Source organism: Rousettus aegyptiacus, unplaced genomic scaffold (assembly GCF_014176215.1).
Source record: "Rousettus aegyptiacus isolate mRouAeg1 unplaced genomic scaffold, mRouAeg1.p scaffold_m13_p_3, whole genome shotgun sequence".
Classification (NCBI taxonomy): Eukaryota; Metazoa; Chordata; class Mammalia; order Chiroptera; family Pteropodidae; genus Rousettus; species Rousettus aegyptiacus.
The window spans coordinates 170549624-170575239 of NW_023416306.1; the positions used below are offsets into that span (position 1 = coordinate 170549624).

The 25616-nt window shown below is 54.9% G+C and overlaps 1 protein-coding gene and 1 pseudogene across 2 annotated transcripts in view; one reads left to right on the top strand and one right to left on the bottom strand.

Annotated features, from left to right (window-relative positions):
* The first annotated feature begins 1678 nt into the window (after window positions 1-1678).
* EML1 (EMAP like 1) overlaps window positions 1679-25616 on the top strand; it is a 92569-nt gene continuing 68631 nt past the window's right edge. Inside the window, exon 1 of one of the 2 annotated variants that reach the window (XM_016119529.2) lies at window positions 1679-1820. In XM_016119529.2, coding sequence (XP_015975015.2) covers window positions 1754-1820 — 67 coding nt within the window. In that variant the 5' untranslated portion in view covers window positions 1679-1753. The remainder of the gene's footprint in view (window positions 1821-25616) is intronic. The other variant, XM_016119528.2, reaches the window with a different exon arrangement.
* LOC118600757 lies at window positions 14354-14472 on the bottom strand (annotated as a pseudogene).

Genomic DNA, 25616 nt, shown 5'->3' on the forward strand with positions numbered 1-25616 from the left:
AGACACTCCGGGCTGCCCCGTCCCCAGGCCCTGGTCCCCGTGGTCCGGTTCGCACTCAGATTCATCTCCTGATCAGCCGTTTGCTTGCGTGCAAACCTCCCGTCTCCCTTCGTCTCTCTGCTGGGTCTCCTCCGCCGGCTCTCTGACCTGGCCCCGTTCCCGGTGTCCGTTCTAATCTCCCACTGTCTGCAGTACGAGCTGCCTGGTCGCGTCGGCCCAGCCTGTGGACCTGCCAGCAGGCCCTGCTCTTTTCCTCCACAATCACGGACATTGTCCTTGCTGCTGTCCTTCAAGCACCAGATCACTGTCAAACCATCAGCACCTGTCGCCCTTCTGCCTCTGCGTGTACCTTAAGGAGAACTTAAGGAGCCATCTGGGCTTCTGTGCTTGGTCTCCCTGACAAGGACCCGGATAACAGCAGCATCTGATGCCAGACGTGGCAACTCTATGCCAAACATGACACATACAGTGACAGAGCCCCGCCCCTGCCCCTGCCTTGTGTTGGTGGAAACACAGGCCTCTCTGGGCCTCTCACTCTAGGGACCTCACATAAGTAGAATCGTGTAATATGTGTCCACTGATTCTCTTAAGAGTAACTTTTCACTCAGTCCTCATTTCACTTAAATGTATTCAACCCACACAGGTGACAGCTACAACATGAAACCACTCGGATTTTTACATGGAAATGAATGATAACTACCCTGCGACATGGAGCATAACCGTTTGGCAGTCTCTTCGGGACCAAGCCAGATCGTGCAACCCACGGTCTCTCCCGTTACATACAAACACCTGTACTTCAGGCAGCGGGTAGTGAAGCTGGGTCTGTCTGTGGACTGGCAGTTACGAACCCGCGGGTTTGTGTGTTTCTCCTACTGGGGGTTTTGTCCTAACTCTTTCATTCTGAGATACAGTAAACACGGATTTCCTTGGGGCCTGTAACAAGTTAACAAGTGTGTAATGTAGCAAATCTGCCCCCGGGGCTGTGGGGGGCCGATCAGACGAGGGGAGAACGGCGCAGGTGTTTCGGCTCCTGCAAACGCCCAGGCTTTCCAGCCGCAGAGCGCGCGGCCCCTTTTTGAAGTGGGAAGCCGCGTCTTTCCACGGGCGGAGAGCCGCGAGCGCCGCTAATCCGCCCCGGACGGACGGCCGTGGAGACAGGGCCGCGCCTCGCAGGACGTGGCCGAGAGCGCAATTGCTCCGAGGTGGAAAGACAGCTGAACGGGGCTCGCAAGTTGTCCATGTTTGGTCCTGGAGCGGCCGGCGGGCACGGGGCAGCGCCACCGGGGGGCGCGGCCCGGGCCAGGCGGGAGTGCGACGCCCGCGGTGGGGTCCCGCGCCCCCGCCCGCGTCCCTGTCGCCCTCCTCGCTCGCCTTTGTCCCCTCGCACCGACGCGTCGCCCCCCGAGAAGGGGCGGGCCTGGACGCGGCGCGCCCGCAGCCTCCCCGCCCGCCGGGCCGCGCCCCCGCCCCGGGCTCGGGGGACCCGGAGGCCCCGCCCGGGCCCCGGCTCCGCCCCCGGCCCCGCCCGGCCACGTCCCCGCCGCGGGCGCCCCCTGGCGGGCAGAGCGCGAGGCGGCTCGCGCGGCGGCGGCGGGCCGGGGGTTGCCATGGTAACCGGCAGCGGCCGCCACAGCAGGGCCGGCCCCAGCGCCAGCGCCGGCCGCGGCTCGGGCGGCTCAGTGTGGGGGTGAGCGGCGGCGGCGGCGGCGGCGCGGCCGGGCCGGGGGAGCGGGCGCTGCCCGGCGGCCTCAGGATGGAGGACGGCTTCTCGAGCTACGGCAGCCTGTACGACACGTCGTCGCTGCTCCAGTTCTGCAACGGTGAGCGGCGGCGGGCGGGCGCGCGGGGACCGCGGCGGGGGCCGCGCCGAGGGGCGAGGCCGGGCGGCCGGGGAGGCCGCGCAAAGTTGCGGCGGACGGGCGCGCGGTTCCCGCCGCCGGGGCGCATTGTGCTGGGCCGCGGGCCCCGCGCCGCGCTCGCCGCGCCCCCGCCCGGCTCCGGCCGGTGCGCGCGGGGCCGGCCGGCCCGGGCGCCCCCCGCACGAGCGCACCCGCGGGGCAGCGCGTGGGGAGGCCCGGCCGCCCCCGGCTCCGCGGACGTGCTGCGTTCCGCTCCCAAACTCACCTCTGCCCGCAAAGGTCTGGACGGAGAACTCGGCAAACAAACCACTTACTAACAAAACAGTCCCAGGAGCGTGCACGCAGTGCTCGTTGCCTGTGGACCCTCGGAGTCCATTCAGTTCCACTTTGATGAAATCACCCCAGTTCAGTGCAATCTAAATGGACGGGCAAAGTGGACCGACATTAAAAGTGTTTCTACTTATTTAATTTACAGGGTGATAGATTTTTGGGGGTTGGGGAGTGTATTTTTACGGGAAGGAAACATTAATAACTACCAATATGGCATTTTTTTTTTTTAATATAAAATCCTACGCGCCTGAAAGATTTTAGTTTCACTAGCAGGGTTGAAAAGGAGTTTCTCACAGCCCAGTGCATATATTATCAGAACATGATGTGTGGTATAATTCATGCACAAAAATTAACAGCACAATTTTTTAATACCTTGGATTCATTGCTTTATCAGAGGGCCCCAAAAGTTTGTAAAGGGGAAAACGTGTATTTTGTAGAATTTGTCGTGAAGTTGGAATTCTAGACGCTTTGACAACTTGAGCTATTTATTTTGCAATTGTAACTGTGATTTAAGGGAACTTTTCTAGCTATTCAACACCTGTTTGCAAATAGGAGGTATTAGCTGTAGCAATAAAGATTAATGAGTGCTGATTCATTTGCCGTAATGATATTTTAATCTCTGGTGAAATTTATCATCTTTTTTTATGGAAGAGGATATATTTTGATAGTCTTGGCAGCCTGTAAATTCATACTAATCAGATGTGGGCCTTCATTAACTTAGTAACGCCCTCCTCAGTGGAATGAGTTTTGACTCTCTCCAAATTTACCAGCAGTTGCAGGGCAGAACGGCTGTGTTTTTTGATCCTCGGTAAGGCAGATGGAGTGTGTTTCGTACTGCACTGGCCTCTGGAATTTCTTAAGAGTTTAAAGTCACGGGAATGGTTTTATTCTCTAATAATTTGTAGAGGCCTCAATTAAATTTTACTAGTTTCCTTAACTGACTTATAATCAATCATATTTGAATCACTATTTTTGATGTAAGAGGCAGTGTTTGGGAAAGAATTCGTCCTGTGTTAGTGCAAAGCATGTGGCTGAAAAATTATATTAAATGATTTCCAGGCATAGAGGCTTTTAAAAAATTAATATGTGGTCATATATGTTGACAGTTTGATTTAGTTACAAAATGAACTTAGATATTCTCATTTGAGCCGTCGTTTGGGGGGTCTGGTCATATTTCTAAATAGTAGTTCAGTCATAAGTTGACCTACAAAAAAATTCATGAATTTTTTGGTCTGTTTTTTCTTGTTAATTGCTAGTTTAGAGATATTGGTAAGGTATTTTACCAGTAATGATGTGCAGAGGAAAGTGAAAGCCAGCTCTTACATGGGTAACAGTTTAATGAAAAATCACTTTAAAATAACTAGAATGAAACAATAACATCAATTCAAAACACAATTGAGTGAATCATAACTATTGAATTACTTTTCTCAAAAAGTTCTTAGCTCTGTTACTTATTATTTTTTGGTTACATTATGAATAAAATTTAAATCAAGAGTAGTTGGGGCAGAAATGAATGTTAACTGATGACGCCTTAAGCAACAGATGTTTGATGTGAAATTATTCATTTTAAGAGGCTTCCTTTAACTGAAAATGTAAATGAATACAATTCAGTTAATTACTATGATGATTCAATTAAAGGAGTGGATCTCAGAAGCAACAGTTCACTAAGAACTAAATTAAACATTTGGATGTTTTATTAGCTACGTTGAAAAAAAATTTTTTTTTTGTTTTAAATTAGCGATTTAAACTACAGTGGCAAGACTACAACAGCACAATATATGAATTCGAGAATTTTCATATGTTGAGTGTGCTTCATGCTTTTGATAGAGACATGAACTAAAAAGTCATAGTGATACGTCAGCTTCAGAAAATACAACACACACTTATAATTTGGATGACTGTCACATTTAACATCTTCCTGGTGTGATAAAGCTGGAAGCTGGTGTATAAATGAGAAGGGAAGAAAAGAAAACTTTGTTCTAGTGAATGAAATTTCTATTTTCCCCTTAAACTTTTTTCTTGCTATGTCTCCTACTTAATCTGCAATGAATGCTGAATGTAAGGTTAGCTAGCTAGTGTCTAGCCCCCTGAAAAGACTAGCCATTCTCATCTTTTAGATTCCGGCCCTCTCATTTAAGTAGAAAATTGTGCACTGTTTTTTCTTCTGAGTATTTAGGATTCTGTAAAGTGAGCTAGAGATCATGCACTTTTTTTGATTGCCCTAATAAAAACTACAATAGTTGAAAAGCAGTGAAAAGCGATCATTTATCAGTTTATGATTTTGGAGCTACCATCCTTTACTCCATATTTTCTTTGAAGCCTTCCCTTGAGGTAGGTGGGGTTACCATTCTCTTTTACATGTGAGGAAAGTGAGGCTAAAGGGGGCCTGGTAACTTTATAAGGTCGCACAGCTAGTAAGGCATGGATACCAGTCTGAACCATTTTTGTTTTAATAACTTTAATAGCTTTATTGCGATATTATTCATACACCATAAAAATGCACCCTTTTAAAGGATGCGTTTAAGTGACTTTTAGTGTGTTTGCAGATCTGCGCGGATATCACTACTGTCCAACTTTAGAAACATTTTTATTACCCCAAAAGAAACCTCAGTTCCTAGTAGGGGCCTCTCCCGTCCCCCTATCACTATAGGCCCTGATGACCATGAACCTGCTTTCTTTAGATGCTGGATGTTTAATATACATGTCATCATACAATCATTCAGTCATCGACCTTTTGTGTCTGCCCTCTGCTTAGCAATCGTGTTTTAAGTTTCACCCAAGTCGTGGCAGATGTCAGCACTTCATTCCTTCTTATGGCCAATGGCCAACTAATATTCCATTTTGTGGCTGGGCCACGTGTCGTTCACGCGTTCACCAGCTGGAGGACGTCTTGGGCGTTTCTGCTTTCTGGCTGTCACGAATAACACCGCCATGAGCATTCGTGGACGAGTGTTCACGTGGACAGGTGTTTTCATTTCTCTGGGGTAGATACCTAGGCGTAGAGTTGCTGGATCATATCGTAAGTCTGGGTTTAACATCTCTGAGGAACCGATCCGAATTTTATGAAATCTAAATACCAAGCTCTTTTTATTATACCGTGCTGGTGAAAGAATAGGGAATTAAGGGACCGGATGAAAGCGGGAAAGGAGTGGGTGTGCGAGGGACAAAATGCCGTTTCCTCTCCGTCCCACTTTAGATACTTACGCCAGCCAGAGCTCACCACAGTGTCACTGCGCGCCCTCGCTCAGTCACCGTAGGTCGTGAGGGTCTCAGCCTTTGAAGGGACCTGCCAGGTAGTCTCGTTCCCTGGTTTATTTTCTTAAGCCTTTGGACTGTTTCTTTAAGGTACGGTGTGTACCCGCGGACCCACGTGCACATGCAAACGGGGGCTGCGCCATGTGAAGTGGGAGGAGGCAGCGCTCCGGCCCCCTCCACCCGCCTCCCCACCCGGTCCCCCCACGCCTCTGTTCTGCAGCGGGGTCAGGGTGGGTGCTCCAACGAGAGACGGAAACCCACCCTCTCCCCATGCAAGTTGTTTCTTGTTCCAAGTGTCACTTCCTACGTGCAGTCAAAATTTGGCCCAAGTTCTGCCCCTTGGGTCCACAGAGAGTAGGTTTAATTTCTTTCCCGTACACTAGGTCATCATCACATGTCTGAAACAATCACGATAGCTCTTTCTCAAATCTTCTACCTAAAAATTACCATTATAAAAACACTTACGAGATACAGTTTTAGACCCTTAAATATCCTGGTTTGCCTGAGCCACACTCTTTCCCTTTTGCCTTCAGGCCCTTTAAAATTTGATGTAACTGTGGTATTTCAGGCATGATTTTTATTTTTTTAATTAATTAATTAATTGATTGATTTGCTGTTATTACGGTGACAGTAATTAACGACACCCAGTAAGTTTCAGGCGTACGATTCAACAGTAAGGCATATAAATGCTGTATAGTGTGTTCACCGTCTGTAGTTCGATTTCTTTCTGACACCACATAGTTGACCCGCTTTACCCCAGCTACCTACCCCCTCTCCCGGCATTATAATGACATGGAAGTTGGTCATTGCCTTAAAGGGCTGCGATTCTGGCTAATGATGTTTTCTCTTGCCTTGGAAGGTGTCATGAAAGAGCTTATTACATTCCTTCTAAAGCCCGTGTGTAGCGTGCCTGGCGGTCCCCTGACATAGCCGGGCTGCTTGTCCTGCAGGAGCCACTCGTTAATCACCACGGCAGGTCAAGTCCACACGCTGCTCTCAGTCACATTTGGGAATCACTGTAATAATCTTTTGAGCTACTACCATTTCTTTCTTCCAGTTTTGAAATGGAAAATTGATTTATTTTCCAAGCATTTATGTTTGAGGAATTAAGAATAATTCATTTAAAATCTTAAACATCTTTTGGCACCTGTAATACTCAGGTTTTCTCTTAACTGTGAGCCTGCTAGAATTTTCAAGCTGGCAAATAGTTGAACTTGAAACAGGATCAGGGAACCCCTGGGAGGAAGTCATCTGAATGCAACAATGTGACATATCTTCAAGCCCCTTTCGGGTCCTCGCATGGCGACAGAAGACCTTTCCATGATGCAGCGTCCAAAGAAAACGCGTTTTCGGAAGAGCGCGGAGCAGGCACGCGCACCAGGCGAGGATTCCTGAGTGGTACGCTTGGCGCCCCACCCGGCAAGGAAGTTATTTCATAGCCAAGCCACAGGCATTCGTGACACGGTAAACAAACCCGAGCATTTTGGTGAAAAAGTCATGAAACTGTGTTTCAGAAGTAACCGCTCATTGGTTATTGTTCATTTCCGAGGTAGTGTAAGCCTTTTCACGTATTCTCTTAAAAAAAAATAAACATTTTAGTTGAGTGGAGGGTGGATGAGAAGAGAAGTAACATCTTTGCTTCTAGTGTTGCAGTCTGTTCGTGCCATAAAACTAATAGCGTGAAAAACTTAATCACGGAAGGCACTGAAAGTTGGACATGAAAGCATTGTTTTTATCAGTAAGGTAGTTTTTCCAAGCACTTAAAATCAATGGTATTTTGTACTGTGTACGAAAGTCTTTTTCAGGAAAAATATTATTATTCATTTTTAGAATTCCAGCTTATTAATAGAAGCTTTCTAGTATTAGCAAAATGTTTTAAATGTCGTCAGAAATAGTGATACTAAAAAGAAATATGCCGTAAACTCTAAATGTTATTTAATTATTAATACAACACCCCCCCACCACCACCAAAGCTTCACGTTTTTCTCACTAGACGGTTGACATAAATTCAGTGTTCTGCAGAGAGCAGCATGTTTGTTTTGATGTCATGCGGGACTGGGGAGGGGTGAGGGGTCCTCGGTGCCAGGGGGAGCAAGGTGCATCCTTTTTGGTTTGCTTTAAAGAAATAGCTCTTTAGAAGAGTTTACCTTTTTTAAAAAAAGTACTTATTTTTCATTAAAAGTTAAGTAGACATACTTCCAATTTTGTTTCTTCTAAAGCTGTATCTTTACTGGAAAATACTATTGGAATGGAAAACCACATTTTTGCAGAGTACTTTGTTGTGTCTTGAAACACAACAGTATGTTTCTTCTGCCCGCGTTCTGGAAAAGATCTGAACTCCTGTTTTTAGTAAACCATCCCTGCTGTGTAGGGGCAGATTTGGCCCGCAGGCTTGGATGATGCAGGAGGGTGAGAAGCAGGTGGGGAGTCTGAGCGGACACCTTCAGCCACCGGCAGAGGGAGAGAGGACAGCTGGGCCCCGCCCTCCCAGGGGGTGGCCGCCAGGTCACGCATTTACTGCGGTGCCGCCCGGACTGGCCGCATCCTTCGATCTGAGCACCATTGTCCTATGCATCACCATCCCGACTGCAGACGATTCCCACAGGTAACCTTTCGGTTACAGTGGGCGGCTCACAGCTGAAGACGACGAGGGTCAGAACCCATAGGTCAGTCCCCGGGGAGAGAGGCCTTTACGTCTGCTCGGCAGGTGGAGCCAGTTCCGAGTGCGTCCCTGCGATGCACATAAGAGAGTGAAAGGCGTTGAAGCCGCGGTCTTCCCCGTTGTCACCCCAGACTCCTCTCGCCCCGACCCTCCCGTCTCGGGCGGCCAGGCAGAGCCCACTGGCCGGACGTTTGCTAGTCTGTGGCTTCTGCTTTAGCTCAGACCCTCATCGGTTCTCATCCACTGCAGACTAGTTAGTCCTCCTGTCTCCACGCTTGGCCCCTTCGATCCGCTCTTTTATATTAACGGGCGCCGTGCTCACGGTACAGCGATGGGGGCGGGGTTCCCCGAGGGCACACCGGAAGCCTGCGGCGCTCATCCCTCCACCGAGGTCCACAGTTGGTGAGTCAGGGCCCCCGCGGAGAAGTGCGAGGAGCAGTGGTGGAGGGCCGCAGCGGGCACCGGGCTGGGCGCTCCGCTCGCTGAGTCAGGAAGACCTTCCTCCTGGATGAGGAGGGAAGGGCTGGGAGAGGGCAGGGTGGGGCCTGGGGCTGGAAGAACGTTCTAGACCACGAGGAGGCCCAGGTGGGGAAAGGACCCTTTGGAAACCGAAAGTCCTCTATGAAAAGGAAAAGGGCAGAGTGGTTTGAGAAGGCCGGGAGGGTCCCGCAGGGCTTCCCAGCCCCCTAAGGAGGTCGGCCTTCTCCTGGGAGCAGAGAGACCGGGCAGGGAATTTCGAGGCCAGGGAATGGTGTGGTCAGATCTCCAGGGAGTTCTGACCTGGAGGCTGGAGGCGGACTCTGTTGTGTGAGTCCAGGGCAGAGGCCACGGGGATCTTTGCTGCAGGGGTACTCAGGGCTCACCTGGCCTGGACTTGTGTCGTTAGGAGCCAGAAGAGGGAGGACCATTATCCCGAGCACTGTGTGCCCAGGCGGAAGGAGCTAGAAGGACAGACAGGGCGGATGACAATTCAGTTTGGGCTTGTGGGGTGTCAGGAGCCTGTGGGACATACAAGTCGAGGGCCTGAGTAGTCTGTGGGTTGTAGGGTCTGGATGCAGCCCAGGAGACGTCTGACTGGAGATAAAAAATTCAAGAGCCATCAGTATATAGATGGTAACCGAATCCATGGCACAGCTGAGCTCTCCTAAGGAGGAATTAGATGTTTGGAATGTTCCAGAAGACAGGTCCGGTCATAACAGCCTCCCGTGTGGCAGTCTTCAGCACCCCACCCGCCCCTCTGCCCAGGGGGTGCTTCCCGGCTCAGCCGGCTCCCAGCTCCTTCACCCGCCACCGTGCCTGGCCCCCCGGTGCGGCGAGGTGTCCCTCCTCGGTGGCCGCGTGGTCACCTCTGTCATCCAGCCGTCCCAGCGTCGCGGCTCGTGTGCGTCTCCCTCGCGGTCTGCCGCAGCCTTGCGGACAGCTGCCCAGAGATCATCCTCGCGTCCGGGCACCTCCGTGGCGCCCGGCAGTGAGGGGTTTCCCGGTGAGCAGGGGTCGAGTGACATCAGGGACGATCCCTTTCTCACAGGCCCTCCTCGGACACACTCCGGACACACGCGACGGGCGTGCCCCACGCTGCGGTGAGGCGGCGCACACGCCGCTTTTCTGTAGGCTCGAGACAGCGTACGTGTAGTCGCCGGTCATGCCCACGCACATACGCACGTGTGCATGTGTCGCGTGTATAGCCACGCGCACGTGCGCGCGGCATTTAACTCTTCCCGTCAAAGGACTGGGAGACGCCGGCATCAGAAGAGAAGGCGTTCTGGGGCGAGGACACTCGGCCGAGACCCGCCGCGCGAGCGCTGCAGAATGCCTCCAGCTGGCCCCGGGGCCGCTTGAACCAAGACGTGGAAACATTTGCAAAAGGCCTTTGGCGGTTTAACAGGCTTGAAACAAATTATCTGCAGCCAAAGTCGTTGACACAGTGAAGTAGTTCTTGGCAAAACCAGCAGTTTTAGCAGTAAAAAAAAAAAAAAAAAAAGATTTAACCGTTAAGCCTGTCCCCCCACCCCCCAAAAAAGTTGTTTTATGTAACAAGAATTTTACCATTCTTAGAAAAATACGCTCCGGTCATGAGACTGTTGGGTAGAGCCAGAGCTAGGACTCTCTTCTGCTGTGGCCTCGCTGCACATTTCAGCCCCAAGAACAGTGTCACAGACGGTTGAAAATCCTTGGGAGTAGCGCTTCGTGGCGCTGCTCTATCTGCTCTCAAGTCACTGGTGATGCCTAGGCACCCCGCATGTGAACCGTGGAGAGGCTCCTGGGGACCGTCTGGGACATGTAGCAAGGACAGTGACCTGTGTGCCTGGCTTCGCCGAATTCGCCCCTTAGAAAGCAAGCAGGGTGGTGCCCACGTGGCCCCCGCTCTCAAAAACTAACTGGCCCGGTGTGGCCTCTCTTTGCCTTCCTTGGAAGTGGCCTTTTGTTGAGTCGATATAATTTAATTATATAAAAAGGGTTTCGGCCGCCTCTTGGAGCTAATCATAGCTGATGCCACAGGGTGGCTGTTTGGTGGCCGAGCCGGAGCGTTTCCGAGGCGGGGGCCGCGTCTCGTCCGTCCTGCCCCCCAATGCCAGGCAGCACATGTAGGCATGTGGCCCGGTGGGCAGGGCAGTTCTGGGGCCCTCACCGGGCTGCAGCAGGTGGCGCGGGCTGAGCACTCACAGGCGCTCCCCTTTCCAGCCTTGCCGCACCCCTCTGGCCCCTTTGAGGTGGCTGCTGCTACCGTCTCCATTCTCACTGATGGGGAAACTGAGGCCCAAAAGTTTAAGCAGCGTGCCTGGGGCTCCTTCCTGGCACGCGGCAGAGCTGGGATTTGAACCCAGGCGTCCGGGTGCACTGGTCACAGCTAACGAAGCGCCCAGTCGCGTTTGAAGAGGAAATGAGGGCTCCAGAGGCGGGAGCGGCCGTCGACGCGGGGCGGGCTCGCGAGGTGGTTCCGCCCGCCCCGCTTCCAGAGGGGGCCGCGCACTGGTTGCTGGTTGAGATCCGAGGTCCCTTCACCAGGATCACCGCCGGGGTCTCTGAACAGGTCCCCCGTCTAAACCACGTTTCCCTTCAAATGACGCCACTTCCCACTCCTTCTAAAGAGAAACCTCACTTATCTAAACTGCCCGAAGTCCCTCGCCAGTTCCCGTATCTCCAAGGACACAGGGCCGAGTCTGAGTGCCACCAACCCCCCGCCCCTTCCCTGACCCGGGGGCGGCTCTCCTCCCAGACACCTGGGGTCCCGCTGGCCAGGCCGGTTACACGCATCCGCGAAGTGGGCCCGCCTTCCCCGTGGGGACCCTTCCCCAGCCCCTCACCTCTCTGACCCCTCGTCCCTCAGGACCCAGCTCCCGGCCGGGGCAGCCGTGGCGGCCCCCCCAGACTGGCCCTCCTGGGGGACCGTGCCGCGGGCCCTGAGCCCCTGCAGGGGGGACCGAGGGGCCAGCCGTTTCCGACTGGACACGTTACGTGGTCGTTCCGGCCTGGGAGTCGCCAGCCCGGGCGGCTTCGTGTGTCCCCCGTTGGCAGGGCGGGACCGAGCACCGATGGGCCCACTCAGGGCCCGGCCTCCGGCTTTTCTCCAGCAGCCTCGTTCTGTGAATTTTTCTCTCACTTTTCAGAACCCTTTTAAAAATTTTTTAATGGTTAGAAAATACAGATAATGTGAAACGTGCCGTTTTAAGCACCTCGGGCGTGTGGTTCGGTGGCGCCGAGGACATCCACACCGCCGCGCGTCCCCAGGGCTCTTCATTTGGCAAAAGCGGAACTCCGTCCCCGTTAAACAGTGAGCCCCGTTCTCCGCTCCCTGGCCCCTGGCGCCCCCGTTCGACTTTCTGTCTCTGCATCCGGCGGCTCTCGGTCCCTCGGGGGGGCGGAATCATGTGGAACGTGTCCTTCTGTGACTGGCTCATGTCACGCGCTGAACCCTTCTCTCAAACCGTGGTTTCACGAAGTCCTAGAATCTGGAAGCGAGCAACGTCTGCCTAAGGGTCCCGAGCCGGGTGCGAAGACTGCGCCGATCACCCCAAAGTCGAAGCCGGTCCGAGCTCCCGCCGGGGTATCCCCAGGTCACCCGCACACACCGCCGGCAGCTCCGTTCAGCCTGTGCCGTCTCAGCGCCTCGTCTCTGGAATCTCTGCCGTAGAAAGTGTGTCCTTCCCCCGGCCGGGTCGGTAGACGGCGGGGCCGGGTCAGGAAGGGCGGCGGGGAGTCCCGCGTGCGGGCCCCGGGCGCCTCGCCGCCCCGCACGCCCACCCAGCGAAGGGCAGCAGAGGCCGCCCCGACGGCCGGAGAGCGGCGACCAGTGCCGCAGCCCTCCGAGGAGTGGGGGAGGTGGAGGAAACGTAGAGCAGTTTGCAGACAGGGCGGGGGGCACGTGTTTGCTGCGGAGATCCCGCGGCCCACGCGGCCCGGCCACCAGCGCGCATTCTCTCCCCGCGAGCTCCGACTCCAAGGACGGAGGCAGCAGATGTGGGGCCGTGAGCCCGGCAGGGTCTGGGCCGGAGTCTTGGAATGTCTCCGACGTTCTGGGTGGGTTTTGGGGGGTTTTTTTAGGTCACCGGCGCACGTTTGGCACGACCCGCTGACATGAGTGTCTGACGGGAGCATCTCGTTTGCAGGGCTGTTTGAAAAGATGAGCAGGCACAGGCTACACATGTCCTACATGACTCCGTCACGCTTGAGAACCGGCGGAAGAGATCATGTGCCCTTCTGTCGAGACCTGCTGTAATCTGTCACCAACGTACTTTTCCCGAGGTTCAAAGCACGGGCCTTGGAGGCAGACGGGTCTGGATTCGAATCTTGATTTTGCCAGTTACGAGGAAGGCGGGGGAATAAACACTCTGACTCCACCCTCCTCCCTCCCTCCTTCCCGCCCATCAGCTGCTGAGAGCAGGGGAACATGTGGCCGCCCCCCCACCCCCGCAGGCAGCCCCCCAGTGCAGACGGGGCAGAGGCCAGGAGAGGGCGTCTGGAGGATGAGCACGTGGGGTCCGGCAGTGTCGTCTAGAATGGAGATATTACTATTTAGTAGTAAGTGTCGCCTTTATGTTTGACGGTGGCAACTATGTTGGTCTATCCTAGTTCCTGATGCCAAGTAGGAGTCCCACACGTGTTAGGTTTGGGGTCCTAGCACATCCCCCCGTCTACTGCGCGCGCACTGCTCCAGTACACCGGGAACGTCTGTGGCTCCGTAGTGAGGTTTAATCGAGCCTTATCTCCTCCTGTCCCCATCTTGAATACCGTTCATCCCGGGGGGACGCAGCCTACAGAGTCTTCCCCCGCGTCGGGGTCACCGTCTTTCCTCTGCATTTCCACATTCCGGTGCACACACCTCCATGAGCGCTTGGTTCATTCCGTCTTGCATTCTGGCGGGCCGCTCAGCCTTCGTTCCCACCGCCGGCTAGTAAGTCCCTTGAGGGTAGGGACTCTGCTCCGTCACCGTGCACGGCTCTCCTCCACCGCCCTGCGGGTCGAGATAAAAACCAAACGCTGAAACTGTACAAAGGGCCTCGCTGTCTTTACAGCGTCATGGAAGGCCAGGGCAGAGCTTCCCGACACGGAAAGGCTTTCCGGTTTCACCCAGATGCTTCTTTATTGTTTACTGCCGTGAAATAACTCACTGTCATGTGTCACAAAGCCCCTTCACCGTTGCAGAATGGATTATGCATGCGTACTTTGCAGAAAACGATATATATTAATACAATTTTATTTTGTTCATTTACCCATATTTATTTTTTGTTCGACATGGCTTCTAAACACAGGCCAGTGCCGTAATCTGTTCTAACGCTGGAGGGAGTCATTGAGAGAAGGTGCAGCTTACAAAAGCCACGTATGCTGTGGAGAAAGGGATGTTTCATGAGTAATTTAGAGGCAATATTTTCATTTCATTCACTGACCTTATTATATAACCCCAATGTAAACCAAGCTCCACTCTCGTGTTTTATAGTTTTAAAAGCACCTTCAGTTCTGTTTCTCACTTCTCCCAACCAAATTCCAAGGTAAATAAAGTGCTATTTCATCACGTTCAATTTACAGATGATCACGTAGACCAGTGGATGGTAAGCAACTTCACCACGGCCACACAGTTAAGTGACGAGTCTCAAACCCAGGTCTCCTGATGGAATTTGGGCTCTTTGAACTCTGCCATGTTGCCTTTTTTTTTTTTAATTATTATTTTTTTAGGCAAGGCAACTCTTGGTTGACCTCACAGATTACAAGGACCTTGCAAGCTTACAATCCCCCCCTCGTTCTTTTTTTACGCCTACAGCATGTGGTCTTCCTAGGTGGTCTCCCATCCAAGAACTAACCAGGCCCAACCCTGCTCAGCTTCCGAGATCAGACGGGATCGGGCTTGTTCAGGGTGGCATGGCCTGAGACTGCCACGTTGTCTTCTGTTTGTTGTCTTCACGTTAGGATCCACATCCATCTGGCAAACTACCTTTATAAGAGCACTTTATTTAAAAAGAAAATACGATGTAGATAATCGCATCTTTTGTTTCACAAATTTTGTTGTTTTCACCTGGACTTTGAAAAGTGTTTATAGATCCACCCTGCTCTTAAGAAAACCCGACATTCAGAAACGTGGACGTTTAAGAAGTAAGTCCTGACAAGGTTATTGACAGGATTCCGTAGCGTTTTCCTCACAGTGTAAGTTTCCGTATCCGCTTAAGTGTCACGTTCGCCGGACATGTGCCTTCTTCAGGGCCACGTCTTGGGTAAAGCGCCTTTTTGTTTTTCGTGTCTTTAATTCTCGGCCTCAGATCACGACATGCTGCGTCCTAGACCAAGTGCTGACTTGGCGGTCGCGTGCCCTTCCCGGTGCGGTCCTGTTCCTTCCGAAGTAGGGGCTGAGACACAATGTGTCCATCCCTCTCGTGGGCTTCTCTCAGACGCCCCGGGACCCAGCAGCCCTGCGGGAGGCCTGGGGGAGGCAGACCCACAATCCCTTATCCAGATGCAAAATCCAGAAGGCTCTGATCACCAAATGTTTCTCGGTAACTCATTTGTTAGACTCGGCCTGACCGGAAGCATTCGGTGGTGGTGGTGGCGGGGGGGACTTACTGGAATTGAAACATGTGGCTTTTAATGGTTCATGTTTATTTCTTTTCGTATGAAAGTTATTCTGCTCTTCCGTAGAGGTGTTTTCGAGGGTGACTACGGGTGCTGCCCCAGACCCTCGGCGGGTCTTGGGTAACATATGGAATATGCCCATGCTTCTGTTCTGAGGGCGGGACCTGAATTCAGAAGACGGTCAGGCTCCAGAGGTTTTAGGGAAGGGTTTGTGGACCTGTAAGGCCCGATAGCCATGCTGGCCCTGTGCCCAGGGTGGCTTCTGGCGACTGCACAGCGGATCCTCTCTACTGTCCCATGCTTAGGGACACTGGCTCCACATTTGAATGACAGTCAGTGGGAAGCCTGGCATATAAATAACTGAATGGTGCCCTGGGGAAACTGTGACATCATTGTGCAACAGTCACTTGTCACAGCACCTTCAACGGCAGCTGTCCCCAACCTTTTTGGCACCTGGGACCGGTGCTCCTGCGAGAATCTAATGCCTGGCGATCTGAGGCGGAGCTGAGGCGGTGATGCCGGCGCTGGGGAGCGGCTGCAGACACAGTTGAAGCTTCGCTTGCTCGTCCACCGCTCACCTCCTGCTGTGAGGCCCAGTTCCTAACAGGCCACAGACCGGTACCAGTTCATGGCCCAGGGGTTGGGGCCCCTACTCTAGAGTCAGGCTGTTGCCTACAGAATGAGGCAGCCAGGTGTGCCAAGTTTTGTCTCAAGAAAGCAAAGTTCAAGAAAATAAATTCTCTAAATTTCTTCCTTCCGTGCCTCCCTCCCTCCCTTCCTTCCTTCCGTAGGAATGTGAGTGTCCACTGTTAACAGGGCGGGGCCCATGGCTTGTGCAGAGGAACAATGGCACTTTGCATCTGCTCACTGGCTCCAGCTTATAGTTTCACTGTTCTTTCTCAGCCGCCCTCATGACCGCTCCGAGCCGTAGGGGGTGGCGTGGGTCTCCAGGGGCACACCGCTCTCCACCTGCAGATCTCAGGCCTCACGCCTTTTCTTTGCTGCCGCTTTCAGAGGCCCTCAAAATTATCTGTTAACTCTGGGCCAAGTTTCTACCTTCTAGGACTCAGCTCTTCAAAACCCAATCGAAATGAAAAAAACAAACGAACGAACAAAAACCCTCACCGACCCGGAGGAAGTGGCGGCTCTTCGCGGATTCCCGGGACGCGTCGTCTGGCCTCGGCGGGCCTCAGGCTTCCCTTCCGCGTTGCGGGCTTCCTAATCCTCGCAAGCGCAGCCGTCTGCAGCCGCGCCTTGTGACCTGCAAGGTGCTACCTGATCGCCTAGTCCCATTCCTTCTCCCCCCGCCCCCACATCTGAGATGTCCGTCTGGGGTCCCCCTGTGGTGTGCTCCCATGTCTTCTTGGGGTTCACCTCATATGCTGCTCCCCACACTCTCCGTTCCGGCAACACCCTCAAGAGCAAAGGAAGCCTGTGATCTTCACTCGCCCGTGAGAGCTGCACGTGGCCGAGCTCACTGAGTGACCGGTGAACGCGTGAGGACTGGTGCTCCAGAGAGCTGTGGCCCGTGTAGCTTGGGTGGTTCGGGCTTGCCGACTGCGTCGGTGGTGTCTTGGCGGGCATGGCGCCCTGGCCGCCTCAGGCACCCGTGCCTGAGGGCACTTATTTACAAGGTTGTGTCTTCATGACTCCGAAACAGCTGGATGTATAGACTGAAAGTCGATCAAATGAATGTCGTTGAACCTAAATCCAAAGATGTGGATTTTAGGCGATATCCAGATGGCGATTCCTTTTTGGTGTGCTGGGGACAGTAGCTGTGACACTGGTGGACTGCTTTATGGACCTCGCAGCCTTTTGGAGGAACCAGATAGCATTCGAGTTTGTCCCCCGCCTGCACCCTCTCGGTGACCCCTTCTCACGGCATGATGCACTCCCAGCCTTCGTCCCCTTTCCGCGCCCTACACAATGGGCTCTACACCTCGTCTGGCCCAAAGAGACTCGGGGCGTCAAGATTTAGGACGGGTCTGACGAGGGTGGGAGCGGGAGGGTGCCCAGGCTTGTCCTGCAGGGCGGCTGAAAGTTTCAGGGGTCAAGGAAATGATGTAACCTTTGCGTAGAAGCTCCTGCAGGGCTGGTTGGGAGTTCCCAGGGAATAGCACCTGCGCCTAGAGTGCTTCGTTACAATTTGCTTTTCTCTAGCTAAACATTCTTACATGGTTTTAAAAGCAAGTGAACAGATAAAGTGTTTCTAAATGTAATAATTCTCTTTTCTAATCTTTCGGGGAGAGTGGGCATAAACCAAAGAAAGGATCTCGAATTTACTCTGCCAAAAACTCCGTTCCACCCGCTGTCAGCCCCACATCTTCCTCCTTAAGGCTGAATAAATTAAGTACCACCCTTGGAAGTGAAGTAGCCTGTTTGGCCCAGGAACCTTCGTTAGCTACGTTTCTTGAGGAAAGATGATTAAGCTTGTTATGCTGAGCAAAAGGATTATGGCTGAACCAGTTTTGTGTGCTTTGAAATACCAACCTGTCCATTTTGTATTACTCAATGAGGGACCAACAAATGACAATCTTGTGCAAGAGAAATACTGTTTTTTGATTTGAGGGTAAAAAAGGAACAGTTGTTGGCTTTCCTTCTTTCTTTTTAATCTTCAAGGCAAAAAAAAAAATTCAAATGCCCTAGCATAGGCATTTATATGGTTTTTGGTTGCAGAACAGACAATTTGGTAGATTCTCAGAGCCGACAGAAATAATTCTCTTTACTTGTCGAATAATACAGATGTAAGAAGACTGTAAACTTTGACTATTCAGCCACGAGCCGCACAGTGACTTTTCGGTCAATGACACAGATAGTTAACAGAGCTGAAAAGTTCCCCTGCCCTTGCAGGGTGCTGGCGTAAACACACCGCCTGCACTGTCAGTGGTTTAAAAGCACAGCACGTATGATCACGTACAGGACGCGATCCTTGGCAGCGATGATCAACGACCTCGTTATTGGTTTATGCATTTACTCCGACGTAGCTTTCATCGTTATTTTAGCGTATGCTCTTCCTACTGATAAAAAAAGTTTGCCGCGCGACAGCGTGTTGTGCCGGCAGCAGCCGCACGCATCCTGTGTCCACCGCGTCTTCTCGGTCGCATCCGTCGCTCGACAACGTCCCTTCGCTTGTGCTCGGTTTAATCTCGCGTTCCGTAGTCGCATGTTGCGCTGGCTTGCAGTCCGGGAGCCTGTGCTGCGCCGTGCAGCCTGGGCGTGCAGCGGGCTGGGCCACCTCGTGTTGTGTGCCTGCACCCTGCCATGTCCCCACGAGGACGGAGTTGCCTAACGACACGTTTCTCAGAACCCATCCTCCTCATGAAGCCCTGCAGGACTGTAATTATACCAGTCCACACCAGTAACTGATCATCAACGCCAATTAATTAAAATTTAGAGAAATGGAACACTTTTTATGCTCTGTTAAATTATTTCTGACCCCAGAACCCCTTTCGTGCCCACCATGAGGTCGCCGATGCCTGTGGTAGCCGCCCGGAGCACACCGCGCCTGCCACGGGGACCTTCCTCAGCTTCGAGGCCATCGGCTTCAGGGCACTGCAAACTACAACCCCGGGATCTACAGCGACGTGAAGGTCCGTGTATTTGACACACCTGTAGCCTTCGATGGTGTTGTATGATCATAATTTCCGAGTTGACCCTGTTCTTTCCCCAGACACTAAAGAAAAAGAGGGAGGCGGAGCTGTCATCATCTCCATGGAAACCTAGAGATGTCAAGGATCTAAAAGGACTCAGGATTAAAATTCATCTTTAAAAAATAATACAGAAAGAAGGTCAAAGGAACCAATTTTATTATAAAGCATATTTTAAATTAATAGGTCATAAAGCTATAAAACTAAGAATGGATCACATAATGGAATAGGTTATACTGCAACTTAGAGCTCTCTTAGGGGGCGCAGAGGCTCGCATGCTGCCCAGCTGAGCTCCCATCCCCCTTCCTCCTTTGCCATCCCCCCGCCCCCCTCGCCGCCCTGCCCCATGGATCTCACCCCAAATGAACCAGGTAGCTCAAAGCCAAGAAGACGCCCTGTCCCACTTCCCAGGCCATCATGCAGGTGTGTCTGGCAGCCATTCTAGCTATACAAACTCCACGTGACTTTGTGTCAGATGCTGTGCCAGGTCTACATGTTCCTTACTCTTCACAGCAGTTCTGTGGCAAGCAAGTCGGGTGACCCAGAGCTTACACGTGGGACAGAGAATAACCTGCTCATGGTCACACAGCCAGGGAGTGGCAGAACCGGCATTCAAACCCTGGTTTGTTCGATTCCAGAGCCTTCCTGTACAGCCCACGGCTCATGGTCCTCCCCTCGTCATTTTGATATCTGTGAACCTGACTTTTTTTTCCCAGTGCTTAAGCTGAGACCTGTGAGCTTTGTTTTTAAAAAAAAAGTATGACCTTCTAATATGATAATGACTGTGTCACGATCAGCACTGATTTAGTTTACAGAATGTTATAGTGATGTTTTTCTTCTACAAACAGTGGTTTCTTTTGTTTTTGTGAAAGTGGGGATGGATATTTAATTGAGACACCAAGTCTCAGCCATTCTCCGATGCTTCCTGCATCCCCCGAGAATGATTTCGATTGACTCGCTCGTAAGCGATCAGTGGCAGAACATTCTGGGTGGGTTTTTAGGGCCTCGCGATACTTCTTCATCTTCTTTCAGATATGAAAGATACACCACGTAGGTGAGACTGTCTGTCGCTTCTGTTGTAGAGATGCTCTCGTAAGATAAGCATTGCGTTTGCTTCAGGGGAAAAGGTGGCTTCCCAAGATAAAAGTCTGACAGGACTAAGAATGCGGGGATTCCTGCGAAGCAGGCTGCTGGCTGCTGACACCTCAGAGCGCGGCGGCCCGCGATCATCAGGCCCGCGATCATCATCGCACTTTTCCTCATTCTGGTCTTCTCCACTTCGTTCCTCGCGCCCACGTTTGTTCCACTGACTTTGATCACCCTTTCCTCGCGGAGGGCTGTCCCTGATACCAGGTGCTGTCAGGTGAAACCGGAGTGTGGTCTGGGGAAGACCTGTGGTCTGAGAGCCCCGCCCGAAGGCCCCGACCTCACATTTGATTCCACTCCTACCCTGCTGCCTGAGGCGGACGCTCAGTGCTGCCCACGATGTCGACACTGACCTCCGAGAGGCCGGGTGCTTCGCTCAGCTCACCTGATGGCACCTGGTGCCCCCAGGTGACAACTGGAGTGCGGTTCTTATGATGCCTGGTCCCCCCGAGGTTTCTCCACGTGGCCCCTCAGTCTAGTCCAACATTGAAAGTTGTGTGTTTCATTTGAAATGAGGAAACCTTATGTCGAGATGGTATTTTGTCAGATGCAAGTGCCAAACATATTTCTAATTTAGGGCACACACGACTGAGTCCAAAGAGGAGATTTGTGAGCCTGTCCTTAGATTTGACAAGGGAGATTCTCACACTTTTTGGTCTGTCTTGCATCTGAATGGCTCTTTGAGCCAGGCCGGATTTTGACCCAATGTCATGCTTTGGGCACTTGAAAAATATTGATTAGCTGGGCTATGCAGATCTTTCGAATGTGGACACATTTCATTATGCAATGTCAAAAAGTCACAGGGGATAATTAATAGCCTTTTAAGTGTCACGAAGCAGTCCAGCTCCCCAGGGGCCGGTACAAGTTTTCCAGGGTTCTGTTTTTACTCAAAAGCTCAGATTTTCTCAGGGGCAGCAAATGCCCTCAACTGTTTTTTCTTCAAGTGACAGGCCCCCTTCATGCACTTCTGAGGAAACGAGTCCAGAACCTCATGCCCGAATGACCAGCATTGGTGCCTCAGTTGTCCTTGACAGGGAACGTGGTGCTGCCTGGGGGAAAGCTCACGGCTTGGCCGCACGCGCGCGGCCCAGGGACGGCCCCCCGCATCGGTCTGCAGCGTGTGCGTGGCCCGGGGACAGCCCCCCCACCTCACCCCCCGCACAGATCTGCAGCGCATGCGCGGCTTGGGGACGCTCCCCGCACCCCCCCCGCCCCCCCCCCCCCCCCCCCCCGCTCCGGTCTGCAGCGCTTGCGCGGCCTGGGGATGGCCCCACCCCCCTACCGCCCCCCCCCCCTCACCTCCCGCACACCAGTCTGCAGCACAGGGGCTCCGTGCGCTCTTGTCACGTCGAGGAGGAAAGGGACGTGTTCGTCAGGGATGGGTTTTAATAAAATTGATACTTCGGGAGCTTCGTCAAAGACGTCCGTACGTGGACCTGGCGTGTTTTACTGTGAGCGGCAGCGAGGAGCACGGTGACGGGCTCAGGCGCCGCCGCTTTGGCGCCGACAGTGCACACGGCGACACAGTGAGGAAGGCAGACGGTGGCCCGGTATCTTTATGAAGATAGTTTTGGCCTCATGCACTTCCTGAGGGGGACTCAGGGACTCTGGGGACCACAGTCTTAGAGCTGCTGCTGGACGCGTGAGAAGCGCCTTCGCGGGAGGCCAGCCCCGCGCCCGGCGATGCACTAGGCAGCTCGGCCTCTAGACGGGCACGGGGCAGCCCGCCAGGAGCTCACAGCCGGGCGGGGGAGGCTCAGCTCAGCGGATGCGTGCAGAGGCGTCTAGAAAGTGCGACGGCCGCCGTGGGGCGCTCTGGCCGTGTGCGGGAGGGTCGCCCGACCCGGCCCGCCGTCCCCGCGCTGGCGCTGAGGGCGCTTCTGGTCGGAGGCAGCGCGGAGCTGGTGAGCCTCCGGAGAGGGGTGCAGGCGAGCCGGGCGAAGAAGAGGGTGCCGTGGAGCGGCCTGCAGGGCCAGGTCAGAAGCAGGAGCCGCTGCGAGGCGTCCGGCTGGGGCCGCGGCCCGGGGGGTCGGGGAGGTGTCAGGGGCGACGGCGAAGGGCAGAGCCCCAGCACCGAGAGTTTCGACTCGGACGGTGGCGACGTGCCGCCGGTGCCAGCAGGCGTGTGACCGAGTCCGCCTTCGAGAGAGGTCGTGCTGCTCGGTGAGGAAGGGCGGGACGAGGCCGCCACGGCCATCGTCCAGACTGTCGCGGGGGCCCGGACAGCGAGCGAGCAGGGCCAAACCAGGGGTGCAGTGGAGGGGGCGCCCACGGCCGTCGGCAAGGTGCTCGGAGCATGTAGGTATCGGAGCCGGCAGGATTCGACGGCCGACCCGGAGCTGGCGTGAGGCGTGTGGAAGCCGTCGAGGGCACGAGTCCCGTGCAGACCGGGGACCGGCGGTGCGGTGGAGCGCCCGCAGCGGGGACGGGGCACGCGAGTGGGTGGCAGGCGGGGCGAGGAACACGGATTCACGCCTCAGAGTCACGTGCACACACACGCACAGACACGTATGTGCAGACCCAGGTTCTGTGTTTGCTGAAACGGAATCGTGTGCTCTGTCGCTCTTGCTTGTAATGGACGTTGGTGGGTCCTGGAACCCGACGTCCAGCCGCGGCGCGGAGCAGAGACGCTGCGGGGTGTGGGGGGGGAGGGGGGCAGACATCGCGGGGGGCGGGGGGACCCCGCATGCGGGGGCAGAGACGCTGTGGTGTTCCGGTTGGGGGCGGGAGGACCCCGCATGCAGGGGCAGAGACGCTATGGTGTGCAGGTGGGGGGCGGGGGGGGGAGGGGGTCAGACGCCACGGGGGGCGGGGGGACTCTGCAGTGCAGAGACACCGTGGAGTACAGGGGGAGGGGGGCAGACATCGCAGGAGGGGCAGACATCACAGGGGGCGGGGGGACCCCGCAGTGCAGGGCAGAGACCTGCCGCAGGAAGCCTCTGCACCTCTTCATTCTGGCTGTTGCCGTCGGTGCCCACGCAGCACGTGGCAGCCGGACGGGAGGGGATTATCGGGGACGAAGAGGAAGAATCTTGACGTCTCACGGCCCTCCCGGTCTGGTTCCGCATCGTCGTTTGCAGCATGGTTTGAAACAGATTCTCAGGAAACTGAGCCTGTGCGCGCTCAGGCCAGAGACACACACGGTCACGGCTTTTCCACTGACCGGAGGCACCGTCTGTGAGCAGAGTAATGCTGACCCCCAGTGCATGGGTGCGTCCTGACACGCGGCGCGGGTCCGGGGTGGGTGAGCAGCGAGGCTGCGGGCGCCGCTTCGCGCGAGTTCGGCCCTGTCTCCGCCGTCCCGTCGAGTGAGCCGTGGGGCCCCGACGACAAGGAGTCGGGGGCACGTGCGAGGAGGCGGCCCCGGGCTGGGACGGCGCCCCGAGGCCCGAGGCCCGGTGGCAGGCTCCAGCCGAGACGTTTCACGCGGCGCCCCCTGCCCTGGCGAGCCCCTGCCCCGGGGAGCCCCCTGCCCCAGCGAGCCCCCTGCCCGCGAGCCCCCTGCCCCGACGTCGCTTGCAGGCTGGGGCCGAGGCTGGGTGAAAACCAGCGCGGTCGTTACAGAAGGGGTTTAGCGCCAACTTTGAATATGTCAGTTCCGAAACGCTCCGCTGTGGCCAACCGCAGCCCGCGGACAGTGCGGGCCTCTGAGCTCAGACAACCGCCCGGTTCACCGCCCGGCAGGAGGGCCGCACTTCGGAGGGGGAGGGGCGGCGTCAGGCGAGGCGGGTCGTGGGGGTGTGTGTGGGGGGGTGGGGGCGGGAATGCGGGGCCGGGCACGCGGACGTCGGAGGTCGCTGCTCTGCGTGAGCAGAGGCGTCTCGCAGCCTGTGGGTTCAGTGCAGACGACGCGCAGACGCCAGACCTGGTGCATCTTCAGGATCGTCCTGACTGCCGTGGGTGCTGCGGGCGGTTAATGGTGTTTTGAATGCCAAATGCAGGAGCTGTGCGTGAGAACACACGTGCGCAGGCGTGGGGGGCCCGGTAGCCGGTGACTCATCGTGTGACAGTGTTCAGGTGTTTGGGTGACAGTCCCCCGTGGCTGTGAGGTGCTTTGCGTTTCCAACGCGCTTTCACGGACGTCACGTGACTGACTGAGTCAGGGCCACACGTGGTCGTCATCCCCATCGGGACTCGGGAGGCTGAGCCCCCAGCTGTGGGGCGCGGTGGGGAAGAAGGGTCTGTTCTCCCGTCACCCCTCCTCTCTCTCGCTTTGGCTTCTTCGATTCTACCCCTTCACAGCGGCCCCCCACGCCCCCCTCCTCCCCTTTGCTCCCTTTGCCTTTCTCAGCCTCTCCTGTGGAGCCGGGGCTTCCGGAACCAGTGATTGCGGCTGGCGCGTTTGTTTCATTTTAAAAAGCCATTCTGTGATCCGTCACGCGTGCGCCACGTGAAGGCCGTGGAACCTGGAGTTGCTCGCAGGGGTCGGCGGCGGAGCACGCGTTTGCTGGCCAGCGCTGCGCCCCGCCCCCCCCTCCCGTTGCTAACTGCCACCCATCCCGTGGGTCCCGTGTGGGAGGCCGGAGCCTTCTGCAGCCTCTTCCGTTTCAGCACGCTCTCTTTTCTTGGCCTGCTCTGCCCCACCAGACATGCTGCTTGTCACCAGTCCAACCCATCTGTGTTTTCTGGATGCACAGTGGAGTGTCGGAGCCTTGACAAGCTGGGTTCCCGCATGCCCGAGCGCCGGGCCTGCAGAAACCACCTCCCCGGGAAGGAGACCAAGACCCTCCCCCCGCCTTTCTGGTTTGAGACCCGCCATCCTGCCATGCCCGTCAGTTCCAAGGGATGGGGTGGGGGTGGGAGGGGGGGCTGGCTTAGAGGTGTAACTGGCGTCTTGATACTGACTCGATTCCTTTTCATAAAATTGCCACTTAGAGACCCTGCTGCGGGCAGAATCGCATCCTTTCTGGTGCTCGTGTGAGCGCCCGGCTCCCGTCGTTGGGCCGTGACCCAGCTCAGGCGTCAGCAGGGCCCTTTCTGGCAGTGCCCTGTGGCAGAGGGTCACGGGCTTGGCAGCGTGAGACCTTGGATCTGGACCCTCTCTGAGCCTAGACTTCTATCATCTATAACGAATGATGGAGTAACACCTGTCCCCGTGCCTTGTCGTGGAGAAACGAATGAAGCCTCGGACGCGGGCAGACTGTAGACTGGACACGCACTGGGGCAGCGTTAGTTGCTTGCTCTCCAGCACGTGTTCATCTGGTGCCTCCAGTGGGCCAGGGCCACCTCCAGGCTCTGGGGACAGAAAACACCAACGAACGATGTCCTTCCGTGCTCATGGGAGAGAGACAGCGACCAGGGGAGCCAACAAATGAACAAGGCACTTCCTAGAGTGAGACGTACTCCAAAGAAGGTGAACTGAAGTGCCTTAGGTTGGGTGGGCCAGGGTGTCACTCGGGGTTAGGCACCATTTCCTCCAGGAAGCTCTCCCTGATTGTCTCAGGCTAAAACCAAAGTAGCCGTGGTTTGCTGAGTAACCGCAGGGGAGAAGGGCTGTACTCTGCACCGTCTCTCATCTTCACTTTCCTCTGCGGGCTAAGTGTCATCCTCCCACTTTGTAACGAGGACACTCGGGCACCGAGAGGCCCAGCCGTCACCCAGGACCCCACAGCGGGGAAGCGGCAGAACCGAGTGTCCTGGCTGCAGAGCCCCTGCCCT